This window comes from Sinohyriopsis cumingii, chromosome 16 (assembly GCF_028554795.1).
Source record: "Sinohyriopsis cumingii isolate HCF-2022 chromosome 16, ASM2855479v2, whole genome shotgun sequence".
NCBI classification, from domain to species: Eukaryota; Metazoa; Mollusca; class Bivalvia; order Unionida; family Unionidae; genus Sinohyriopsis; species Sinohyriopsis cumingii.
In genome coordinates this window covers 55,728,120-55,741,792 of record NC_142976.1, presented here as the reverse complement: position 1 = coordinate 55,741,792, position 13,673 = coordinate 55,728,120, and the positions used below count along the sequence as shown (strand labels likewise).

General features: G+C 40.0%; 1 protein-coding gene across 1 annotated transcript in view; it reads left to right on the top strand.

Annotated features, from left to right (window-relative positions):
* LOC149780455 (uncharacterized) overlaps positions 1–13,406 on the top strand; it is a 63,955-nt gene extending 50,549 nt beyond the window's left edge. The window contains exon 4 of the mRNA XM_089936385.1: positions 13,026–13,406. Coding sequence (XP_089792511.1) covers positions 13,026–13,330 — 305 coding nt within the window. The 3' untranslated portion in view covers positions 13,331–13,406. The remainder of the gene's footprint in view (positions 1–13,025) is intronic.
* Positions 13,407–13,673: the final 267 nt, after the last annotated feature.

Here is a 13,673-nt window from a genome sequence, read left to right as displayed (position 1 = left end):
AAGGTGGAAACACTTACCACGTCCACCGCGAATTTGTCCATCCTCACTATTTACCTGTCAGCAAGTCGTATTTGGACACGGTCAACATTACTATAAAAGGAGATTTAGGACAAAATATTCCATTCACCAAAGGAAAAGTCACGGTGAAACTCCATTTTCGAAAACGGTTTTCTCACGACTCGTAAGTAAGTCATGTATCCAGTGTACCGAGGGGTTGCACGACAGCGAGGACACGGTTTAGGAGACATGTTAAAATCGGCCTTTCGTTCGGTGGTCCCAGTCTTGAAACCGATGGTGACACGCGGATTGCACGCCTTGAAAGATGCGGCACTGACGCAAGGCAAAGAATTTCTCCAAAATGTCATCATCGACAAACAAAACCCTAAAGAAGCCTTCATGAGGGCTGGCAAAAATGTCTTGTTGCAAACGGGCAAAGACATTTTGGGTCGACGAGACACACCTATAAATGCCCTGCACGCTACCGAATCAGGCATTCAGCAAGGACAAGGCAGAAGGAGACGACGAAGAAAACACCCTTTCACCAGACTTCAAGCAAGAAAGGCCAAGAAAAGAAGAACCGTTCGAGACTTAGACGTTTTCGATTATTGAGACACAGCAACAAAAAATGATGCACCGAGAGTCTTGCGCTTGTTCCAAGACGGAACTGGATCTGTTTGCCATGCCCCCCACCATGATGACGATGCAAGAATCCCAATGGGTGGAATTTCACCCCGTCTCCTCACTGATAGCCTCAGCTCCCATCGAGTTTGAAATCAAGGGACAGCCCGAAGATTACATCGATCTGAATAGCAGTTACTTGTACCTGAAAGTCAAAGTTGTCGATGAGGATACTACGACCCTAGATGGCGATGAGGTAATAGCTCCCGTCAACAATTTCATGCATTCCTTGTTCAGTGGAGTGGACTTGTACTTGAATAACAAACTAGTCAGTAGCAGCATGGATACTTACCCTTATCGAGCGTACCTGGAAAATCTCTTGACGTACGGAATAGACGCCAAGAACACTCATCTCAATGCCTGTGTGCTATGGGAAGCTGACGAAGCAGGCGAGTTTGAAACATTCGAAACTGATGCAACAGCCAAAAAAAACAATGATGGATTTATAGAACGAAGAAACAGAATCAAAGATGGACAGAATTTAGAACTGATGGATCGTTTGCATTTGGACATGTGGTTGCAAGAGAAATATTTGCTAAACGGGGTGAATGTTCGCCTGAGACTGAATCGTAGCAGTGCCGCTTTCCATTTGATAGGTAGTACCACTTGCAAAACTGACATCGAGGTAGCCAGGCTCTACGTACGACGCGTGGAAGTGTTACCTAAAGTGGGTAACGACATCAGTCAAACATTGAGCAGAACGACCGCCAAGTATCCCATACGACGCGTGGAAGTGAAAACGTTCACCATTCCCGTTGGACATCATTCCATGATCGAAGATCATCTGTTCCAAGGACAGCTACCCAAGCGTTTAATCATTGGTATCGTCGAGAATGCAGCCTTCAACGGAACTTTGGGTAAAATCCTTTCAACTTTCAACACTTCAAGGTGAAGAAAATCGAAGTCAGTCGCGATGGCAAAACCTTGTGTACCCGACCTTTCGAACCTGACTTTGCCCAGAAGAATTACTTGAGATCGTACTTGTCCCTGTACGAAGCCACGGGACAGTTAGGAACCAACACCAGTCACGGCATTACGTACGAAGATTATGCAGGAGGTTATGCTTTGTGGGCTTTCGATTTCACTCCAGACCAAGGCAGCGACGAGGGACATTTCCACCCTATAAAATCTGGCCAGATTCGTGTGGAACTTCAGTTTGCAGATAAAGTGCCAGAGACAGTGAACGTCATCCTGTATGCCGAATTCGATAATACCATAGAAATCAACAGTTTGAGAGAAGTCATTCTAGATTACTAGAAACCATGGAAGACTGTTATCCCTCTTTACCTAGTGGAGAAACTTTGGAGATGGAATGTGAGGAGACCCTGGAAAAAGAAGAAGTGATCATGATGAAGTCAAGATGGCCAGAACAAGAAGCCCATTTAGTCTCCTGTTTTGCCAAACACTTGGTCGACAAAATGACGGAATTGATCAAGAAAAATTGTTATGGATGCCAAAACGATCATCCCAGTCAAATTCAACACGATAAATGCCTAATGTTAAGTCAAGAAGAAAAATTGGACGAGTATCTGGACGAAGCTTGGAGTCTCATCTCGGACAAAGACGTGTTACACCAGTGGTATAAAGACTTGCGTGAACATTCTTGTCCACCATTAACCACTCAAGAGATCCATCGTATCGAAGCTCTCCTAAATCAGAGTGAGGAAACAGAACGAATAACCGTTTATTCGTCAGACATTTTCAAGCAAAAAGTCAGGATCGAATTGACGACTTATTATTACCTGTGAAGAAGAAAAAAACAACACACAAATCAATGGATACCTGGGAACTTTATTACCTTTTGAACCACAGTTCGTATACAGCTTCTTGGAATCCTGTCGTCTGTGCTAAAGATGAACTCCCTCATCGCAAACCTAAAGACCATCAAGCTTACGTGATCAACACGGACGACAGTCATCTCCCAGGAACCCACTGGGTAGCCGTCTACTTTCCTCAAGAAGGATGTGTGGAATATTTCGATTCGTACGGATTGCCCCCTTTGGAAGACGATATCATTGACTTTATGAGAAGAAATGCTCAAACCACCCGATTCAATAACGTGAAATTACAAGGCACAGATTCCTTGGTGTGTGGACAATATTGTGTGTATTTTCTGCATCATCGCAGCCTGGGCTATTCCTTAGAACATTTAGTGACTCATTTCGATCCTCGTTCTTCTGCTAGAAATGATGTGAAAGTAGATCGATGGTTTTGTGACCATTATGCTTATCTTTTGTCTCAAGCTAGGAAACGTAGTGTCCATCAATGGCCTAATGATTTCCAACAGTGGAAATCACGATTTCATTCACAACGTTTTCAGCCTTGTTTAAAGTAGATTGTACATCGAGAAAAAAATGTTAGTGATTTGAAAAAAATTGTTAGATGTTATAGTGTTGGATTATTGTTAAAAATGTTAGAGTTGTTGTTTAGTGTTAAGTGATTTATGAATAAAAAATGTTGTGTTTTGAAAAAAATGCCTTTGTGGTTTGTTTAACTATAAGAATGTTGGATTGATGCTCTTTCATTTCTTACTATCCCTCTCATGACACTCACTAAAGGTTGCGGCTCGAAAACCGTGTGGGGGATGTTTTCCTTCACGTCCGCGCTTTGACTTTAAGAACCGGGTTATTTCCAGTCTAACCATCCATTGTCAACTCATCCTCCTAAGAAGATGTGCTCCAAACTAGCTAAGCTCAACGAAACCTACGTGAATTTGCATAGGGTCAGACACAGTCTGATACCGAAGCCAGAAGAAATAGAGAATGTGAGAATGCTAAAAATCACTGAAGACCTAATAGAAGAGCTCTTCAGAGAAGAAGTGAACAGGGAGAAAGAAGAATGGACAGAGAAGTACAGACTTCAGAGACAGCAGCAACAGCAGCAACAACAGCAGCAACAACAGCAACAACCTGAAGCTGACAGAGGCTTTGTCGATTGTCGTATCGACACCAAAGAGTTCTTCTTCTCTTTCCGAAGAAGCAGACCTATCGCCAGAAAGTCTATCCTCAGAGGACATCGCATTCTTAGAAACTAAAAAAGAATGCCATAGCAAAACAAAAAAACCCCAGCCCTTTTCAGGGCTACCCAATACTCTAGAAAAGAAATAACCATCAATTTGCCAATGTGTGTAGGTAGAGTAGTGTGAAAATAAACACTAACTCTTTTTCAAAAAATGTGAGGGTATATGTTTGTGTATAGGATTGTGTGTTTGTGTGTTTGTAAGTGATAAAGTAGGTTGGTGTGGATAGTAGATTAAAATGATGTCTTTTTGGTGTTTGAGGTGTATATTTGGGGTTAGATTGGATTGCTTTGCTTATGTGATAGTCTATTGAAGTGATTTATAAAAAATTTTACAATAGTGATGGGTAGCATAAAAAAGTGAGTGAGTGTTTCTTTTAGGTCCGCGCGTTGTTGTTTTTTGGTCATGATCTAGGTAAGATCCATTTTATGTTATTAGGGGATGTTTTCCATCACGTCCGCGCTTTCACTATAAATTGAAACTCGCTGGGCAGTCCAGCTACCCTTGTTGATTGATCAACACCAAAAATGAACACGAGACTGGAGAAACTGTTGGAACTTCATGTGCATCTGGAATATGCCAGGCGCATATTAAATGAACTGGCCGCGGAAGCCATTGTCGAGGAGGGAAGGATAAGAGAGGAGGAAAGAAGAAACAAAGAAGAGGAGGAGAGAAGATATAAAGAAGAAGAGGAAAGAAGATACAAAGAGGAGGAGAGAAGATACAAAGAAGAGGAGGAGGAGGAAAAGGAGAGAAGAAAAAATTTCAGAATCCCAGAGAGCGAAAATTGGGATTCTGAAGCGACATATCCTGCCTCTGCTCTCTCCCCCCAAAAGGTAAAAAGTAACTGGGGGATAAGATGTGTATGTGGTGCCAGGCCTGGAAGGTGCCACCATTAACCAGGTGTCCATGAAGTTCCAAACAAAACAGCCCTTTTCAGGGCTACCCAATACTCTAGAAAAGAAATAACGATCGATTTGCCAATGTGTGTAGGTAGAGTAGTGTGTATATAAACACTAACTCTTTTTTTAAAAAATGTGAGGGTATGTGTTTGTGTGTTTGTGTTTGTATGAGTAAAGGTATGTTTGTGCGAATAGTAGATTATGGGTTTCTTTATTGTTTCTTAGCAAATGTGGAGAGTATAGTTTGGGTTATATTATATGAAATGAAAAAGTAGGGGATGTTTTCCTTCACGTCCGCGCGTTGTTTGGTCATGATCTAGGTAAGATCCATTTTATGTTTTTAGGGGGATGTTTTCCTTCACGTACGTGCTTTAAGTATAAGAACCCACAGTATTCGTCGTTCAAACCATTCTACATAGAAAATGGCTTCAAACCACCTGGATAAATTTCAATCATTGCAAGACGTCCTTGACAATTTGGGCATGATAGAACAAATGCTCGTACGACTCGTTGAAGACCACTATTCTTATAGTCCGCATAGAGTAAAAATGGAAATTAACAACTTAAGAAAAGCAAAGGACATGATCAGTGGTGTGATGAAGGAAATAAAGGAGGAGAAGGAGGATGAAGAGGAAAAGATAAGAATAAGAACATGGAACGAAAAAATTGAAAAAGAAGAAGAAAATGAGAAGAGGAAGAAAGAAGAAGAGGAGGAAGAGAAGAAAGAAGAAGAGGAGGAGAAAAAAAAGAAAGGGAAGAAGAGAAAGAGTGTTGGAGATAAAATAAGAAGTTGGTGGAGGAAAAGAAGAAATTAGAAGCAGAAGAAGAAAACCCAAAGGCCCTTTTCAGGGCCAGCCATATTTCTCGAAAAGAGATAGTCTTTGAATTGCCTACCCCTTTTTTAAAAAAATTTTTTTAAAAAAAAAAGAAAAAAAATCCCATGTTCCATTCCCCTTGTCCCTAAACAAGCCCAAACTCTATTCCCCATGTTAAATTCCCCTTGTACGTAGAGTGACCCACGATTTATCGCCATGTTAAATTCCCCTTGTACGTAGAGTGACCCACGATTTATCGCCATGTTAATTCCCCTTGTACGTAATCTGACCCACGATTTTTCGCCATGTTAAATTTCCATTGTACGTAATCTAACCCAGGGGGGGTCTGTAATGCTAATTCCCATTGTACGTAAAGTGCCCCCATTCACTACTCAGGTTCCCATGCGAAATGGTTTCGACATTTCGGTGGGGTTATAAATGCCTGAAATTCGAGGGTAAACTTGTCACGGGTCGGTGCTGGGGTGCCATTTATGGCTATCCTAATATAGTTCGAATCGATGATTGATAAGTATTTATTGCATGCTCGGATGTGGATATTTCTAACGCGGAACTTAACGTTGGCTCGCGTACCGTTAGTGCGATTTTAGATTCTCGTCCTATCATGGGTTTAATTCGACATTGAAATTCATCATTGATTTGTTCGATTTGATAACTGCCTGAAGGAAAGTCAACAGTTTGCCAGTTAGAGGCTCCAGCCGATTTATTTTTATACTCAAATACTAGTAACTTACGGGCAGGTAATATGAGGCCAACTATTGTGTTGTGCCATTTAATGAGACCTACCCTTCGGTGCTCTAATTGGTTTAGGAAAACTTATCAAATTTGGGTTGCGTTGACGCCGCGAATATCATTGTAGTTGTCTACGGTGCTGTATTTGCAGCTATTTGTTCTAGTAATTCTCGCCATTTATTGATTAATACCCTTGAGTCTAATTGGGGTTTTCCAGAGGATAGTATTCGTTGAGGCACTGGGTGCGTCCCCGTTGCGTCATATTAAATTTTATTCATTGTATCAAATTCTCAGTCAATAATTATGGTCATTCAATGCCGACGATATCAGCGATGATCTTTTACCGTGGATAGCAACTCTGTATGGTTTATCAGTCGCGCATGTCGATAATTTCTTGGGTACGGTATTACCGATGCCAACAACCCCTGTTATAACAGCCGTATCGATTCCCACCAATGGGACTTCCATTTAGGTGGCTGATAATGTGCCTTAACTTCATGGTGTCAGCAACTGCGGCTGACACAGAGTAGACAGCAACGTCAATAACCACGATGAGTCGTCTGTTTTTATTTTTGCATTGCCGTATACGTGTCTATCATATAGCTCAGCGATAGCTGCCAATCACGGGTTTGATTGAATTTGTAAGTGGAATAGTAATTCATTGACTCGGGTGATGAGTTGTGGCTATCATAACATGGAGTGCTACCACTCTAAGTAATTAATACTTTAAGTACTAATTACGTGACCGATAGAGGCACTGATGCTACAAATTCCAGACACCACCAGTAAGTGGTTGCGGTTACTTTTTGACCATCGGGGTCCAGTATAAATGTTTATTCGGTGCCTTGATTTAATACGATTGACACAGTTCCAGAAAATTCATCCGTTGAATGGTGCCATGGATATGTGGTAAATATTCTAAATTTTGCAGCATTAAACACGGACAGCCTGTCCACACCAGTGACCTCAGTGGTATGATTGATGGAGTTATTATTTTGTTGTGATCATGTGGCGAGTTCTGATGATACCGTGTATACAACCTTGGTGGCCGGAGTCGTATGCGGAGCACCAATCGTTTTTTTCTTCGATTGCTGCAAGTTTAATGTTGGCCACCATCGGATTTCCAAATAGCTCAACGGTGACTCTTTTTATGGTTCTTCGAAAATTTGTAAACGCAGTCGCATGAATAGTATAATCGGTTCAGAATTAGCTAATCCGTCATTAAGTAACATTAACTTAGTCCTTATCGTATTGTCACTGTTGTCAACGTATAATTTTGTTGCAGCGTCTGGTTCTCTGACATAAATAACTTTATTTATATTCATTTTGAGTTGGCTAGCCATCGTGTCGCCGGCCGATTGGACACACTCAGCAACACTTTTCGTAAGCTCGTATCTGACAGCTGCGATTGATACATTATAGTTTCGGATTTTCCCATCATCAGTAAATACTGGAAGATTATGAGATTTGGCTCCGAGAACTAGTCGGATAATATCAGCGAGTATCATATTGGATGTCATTAGCCTGCCGTGCTGATCCTGAAAAATAACAACTTCATCTCGATCAACCCCAGCAAGACTCGTAAGATCAGAAAACTCATCTTTAGTAGCATGCTTTGACAAATCATGGTCGCGGAGACTAGGGTTGTGTTAAACCCTCCTACTTTTAGCGCTAGAAGACGATCTCTCGTAAATATTTACCACATTATAAAACGTTTAACCTGTTTAAAACGACCGCTTGCATACTCGTGCACAGCGTTATGGAGGTAACAGATGGGGCGATCTAGATACAGCATCAAGTATAGCAAGTACTTGTTGACCACAGACAGCCAGATATGTTATTGTTGTGTTGGCAACGTGAATTACAAGATCGGCGAGACGCTCTGCTTTCTACTGCTATGGTGTAAACATTCTAGCGGCGGGGCTAGCCCATACGAATCAAAATAAACAATACCACGTGGGTCAGCAGCATAGGTAACCCAGTGAGTGACCGGACCGGACTGCGAGTCCAGTTTAGTGATACCAGTTTCCACACGATTTGGTTTGTCAGGTAATTGATCGCGCATAAAAATTCCTCAAAAGTTTTTAATGCTTAATCGACGAGCAGCTTCGAGTAAATCAACATTAGACATAGGAAGCTTTACTTGTTTCATAGAAAGGTTCCTTGCAATAATAGACCCCGACCGTACCAAGAAGTTGGAGTTCCGGGCAAACTTATATCCCGCCCGCCCGCCCTTTCTTTTGGAAGAAGTTTTTAATTCGTGCCCTGTAACTTTCATTAATTTACCCATAGCAGCTGCTCTTAGAAGAGTAGAAATTTCAGCGGCTCTGATCCTGGCTCGGGGCCCCGAGCTTGGCATATCCTCAAGAAGTGGAAGTATACCCTCGGGCAACATTAGACCTGGCCCCTTTTTTGGGAAGACGTTTTTAATCCATATCCTGTACCTTTCTTTAATGTCCTTCCAGCAGCAGTTCAAAATACACCAAGTGCAGCAGGTTTTTCAACTGCAGGGGATGCAGCGGCTATCAACCTTATTATTGCTTGTATAACTGAAAATATCCCTCCATCTTTGCAGTCTTGAATAGCAGCTACAGAAGGATAGATTCGTACACCAGTCGCTGATCGCTTGGCATCGTTAAAGTGTTTGAGTTGACGTTCGGTCAGTGACAATTCTTTTTGGCCGTGTAACGCCGAAGATTTCATTGTTATTTTGATTACAAAATTTTTTTCGTTGCCGATTGTAGATTTTTAATCTGATCAGGAGTCAGAGTAACATTCACGGGATGATATGGCATTATTATAAATATCATCATCGACGATTTAATTACTGATGAAAAAACACTTACATGTTTTCCGCTGGGGTATCATCCACTCTCATTCGCCCACCCACCCACTCAAGCAGCATTGTCTTCTCGGACAGTAATAGCTCAACAATAGCTCCTCGCACTATATTAGCTCGGAAGTGTACGTCAACGACATATTGCCTAAATAAATTAAGATACTCCAACAAGAAATAATAGATCGGATATAATCTTGTAAACTCCAGATGTGATATTTGTTGACCAAAATCCACATTTTAGTCCCCTCCCCCCCGAATGTCATCAACAGATAATACACGCGTGCAACATGATTATTATCAAAATTCAGTAATATGTCCTCGGAGGGCTGTTGATGTCCATTTATCGTAAATGAAACTTCCGTAACATTAAGTGGGTCAAATATCGTCATACTGGGTGTTTGTGGTGTTACTCGAGCAGCATCTCGAAGAGAAATAAATATATGTCGCGGGGCAGAAACACCTTGTTGGGGCAGAAACACCTTGTTGTGATGCTATTTGCCACGTAAATAAACCATTCGTGTCACTTTGAGTATTATCTATGGTCATCGTCAACAATTAAGAACGTTGTGGTTCATAAACGATAACAATATTTGCTCTTTGGTCAACGACGGTGTCATTGTTGGCATCCCCAGTGAAAGTTTTGTCAGTTCTACTTTACCGTCATCAAAACCAGCAGGGTGCCAGATCTCACCATCGTTTGTACATTTTTTTTACAAGTACAACTACATGTATAGCTCCGAAAATAACCTTTCTGACATTTCTGCAAATTCCAAAAATGTGGGACAGTGGAATTGCACATGAAAATGCTTTACAACCAACTTTCAGCATTGCCAGTCGTGTATACAATCCTAAGTTGAAATCTCGATTAACACCATGAACCAATGGAGCCACATCGGCGTCGTCAACAGTGGCTGGATGTTGTTTGGGTCGTCTTATATCATGTCATTAGGATGGTCAGTAGAATCCTTCGCAAACCTCACTGATGGACCGGCTGACCTTGGATAATCTTGCTAGACCCAGTATAGTCGTGGCAACGTCGACGTCGCTAAGGCATGATTCAATGTTTCTTCTGTCGATACTGTATGTGGCAATGTCAAACAACGCCATGATGCCATTAACAAAACCAACATCAGCTTCAGCATAAGCATTCTTTTCGGCTTTCATAATTTCACCTTCTGCTTCAATAAATGCTTCAGCGGGCAAGAAACATCAACTTGTAAGCTGCACTTGTAGATTGGTTCGTCTTCGTGCATCAGGTGCACGTGCATAATAGAATGATACTGATAATCACGTACCGATTCATCTATAAGGACTGGGGCGCCCGTGGGATGTCCGTGTCAAATGCGGGATCATTTATATCATTAATTCATTATCGTCTAACACGAAGACCACTTCCCGCAAATAGACTTGCGGATATTTATTTCTCTCTCCGGTTCTGACAGTATTATGGGTACACCAGCTAATTGCTTGTTGATGTCGTCTTTGTTTGTTTATTCGTTCGATATACTCTTTTGCTGCAAAGTTATAATTAACAAAATCTGTCTTAGCTCCTGCTGCGTCAACATCATGAAAGATGCCATATATATATATATATATATATATATATATATATATATATATATATAGATATATTTCCGCCATACGTCACGAATTTTTACATTTCCAGCATGCTCAGGTTTCATATATTTTTCTTGCTCGTGAAACCCAAACGCAGCAATTTTAATTAATTGGCCCGGACCCATGATAGACGCAATACCTTCAGAAGTAAATTTATCTATCAACTCGACTCTTGCTCGACTTATTGTTTTTTGTGTACGACCTCCCTCGGCTTCGTGAGTTTGGTCAGTACCCTCAGCTATTTGTTGTATTTTAGTTTGTTTCGATGTTCTTCTTCTGGATATAGGTGTGTCTATTAATGGAAGCAAGAGCTTATCAGTGGATTTTGTAACGGGATTAAATAATGATGTTCTTCTTTCCGCAAATCCCTCCCTTGCTTCTTGTCGTGCCTGTAATTGCTGTTTGACAGAATCACAGACATGAAGATATTTATCAATAGCTGTCCGGCTAGTTTACTTCTGCGGGATTCAATAGTGTGTGCAGGACACACGGTACTAATTATATGCAAGAACTGTGAACCAGTCTAGAAATGGGTGAACAAATAATAGAGTATTTACGGGTTTGGTGGTCCATAATTGGTTAATAATGAAAATTAAAATTTTAGTAAAAATATATGCTGAGAGCTTATCCTATATGTAATTTAAAAAAAATATAGACACAATTATATTTATGCAATTTTAGTATTTTTACAGGCTTGACTCAGGAGTACTCAGTAATGAAAGTAGCACCTGATTCATTTGGTGCAGAATCAATAACGTGTGTTTCATGCACATGTTGATAAACAAAATGCCGCGGCTCATATGGTGTTCTCCACACAGAACCTTGCACCAATGTTAGTTGTGCTTGGATAATTATAGATCTCATGATCAGCACCCATACATTTTAAGTTATTGAATTTTGAATAGGATTGTGTTTCTATATGTTTACTATTGGTGTTGAATTAGTACCGTGAGTCCTGCAGACTCGCGCATTACTATTAATATAATTATAGACCATACTCTCTGTCGTCTTTTTTTAATCCTTCTCACTCACTACAACAACCACACCCAAAAAAATCACTTTAAGACCGGAGAAGTTGTCGGCCCTCGCTTGACAAACATGAACAATAACAAACGCGGGCGAATGCACGTAATATGCTCAAGGTCCGCCAGCCAATTGACGCACTCGGCGCGAAATATATTACATATACAATATCATGGCTGCAAGTGACCGTATCGTTTAAATTGCTCGCTGTACAAGAATTGTTTTCCACTTCATGTTGGAGGATTCATTTTCACACAGCAGCAGCGAGGGCGGGCTGACGGTATGACTGTCTCGAGTTCAATAAATAAACAGTCTGTATGAATATATAGACATAGTAGCGCAGCACAATGGCAGACAAATTAGCGAGGAAGCAGTGATTTTACAAACATACAAAAATATAAAAACGAGGTCGGATGGTCCGCCCTCCCTGCTGCTGCAATACAGGGATCTCTCACTGCATGCTTGCATATACAATACAGATCTATTGTAATAGTGTAGCAAAGTTTTAGCTTTTTGCAACAACAAAATAAGTATAAGGTATATAACACTCAAAACATTATTGCAAATTTTAACATTGTTCACATTGATAAACCAAAATTTATGTTTAAGACTGAGCTAAAACAAGACAGGAAATCCAGATATATCAGTGCATTCACGTTAGATACACTGTAACATTAGTATAACAGTTTTAGATGAATTGATTCCTTGATGAAGAAGATATTATCTTTCACTATGATGCTTACGCAGGTGAGACAACCGAGACAGGGTCTCCTAACAAATCACATCAAATCGTTAGTCCCTTTTCTTAAAAGTATAGTTCCACTTGAATACAATAGATGATACATAAGTATGTGTCATCCGAAATTTCAAACTCCAACAATTTATCAATGCTGCCCTCTCGCCGTGACGGCCGTCAGAAAATAACTGCTATATCGCACCATACCTAATGTAGCTCAGGCAGAAAAGGATAAAAGGATAAAACGCTAGCAAAATTGTTTGTATCTTGTAATTAAATATTTTATGAAAGAAAATATTGAGGTGAAGAAAATTCCAAAAACAATAATACTACAATATTCGCTTTAAAATCAATAAACTGAACTCAATATCTGGTTACTTACACAAATTAGGAAATATATAAGGCATATACAATTTACGCATAAATAAATATTCCCGCATTTACAAATGATCTGAAGATTAATTATTTACAAAAATGAGTCGCATGTGTCTGTGATGTATTTATAATGCGATCCTGGTTTCTCAATTTCAAAACAACAACAACAACAACAATAATAATAATAATAATAATAATAATAATAATAATAATAATAATTATAACAATTGCAAAAATTCAATGCACATTTGATTTATTCTAAACTCGACAGATTGTGAAAATGGCATAATATCATGGGAAACCACGTTCAAAAAAAGTGTAAACACCACTGCACTTAGGCCGATTGGTTACAGGTCGGCTTCGACTCTGAGTGGATGTTTCAAATTGTGTGAAGACTTACCAGATTGCAGAGCTGTATCTACGTCTCCTCGTAAATCGTCCAAACGAGTACCCTGTTTGCATTATGCCGAAAACGTCAGAAGCAGGCCTGAGGCATTAATTTCGAGGGGAAGTAACGATTATGCAATTTACAGCAAGCTCTGTAATGGTAAGCACTATAATACTGCCACCATTTAGAAAGTTAGCTTGCCACTAAGCCTAGACTGATGCAACTTACTTCCATTTCTTCACGGATTAGTAGATGCGACTTTTTTTTTTTGCTCTGGTACCTGATATGCTATTAATCAGATGTACGAGGAATTTTCAAAAGTGAAGTTCAATAAACTGTACCATAATTGCAAATATTTTATAACTCAATTTATTTCAAGAGGAAATAATTTCAAGTACTGCTCACATTTTTGCTATTTCAGTTTTATGCGCTAAGGAAAATGCAGACCGGAATACATGAATAATTTGTTTAAGAATTGATTAAAATACTTTTTAATATTTATATGATAAAATAGACCGATTGAAAATAATT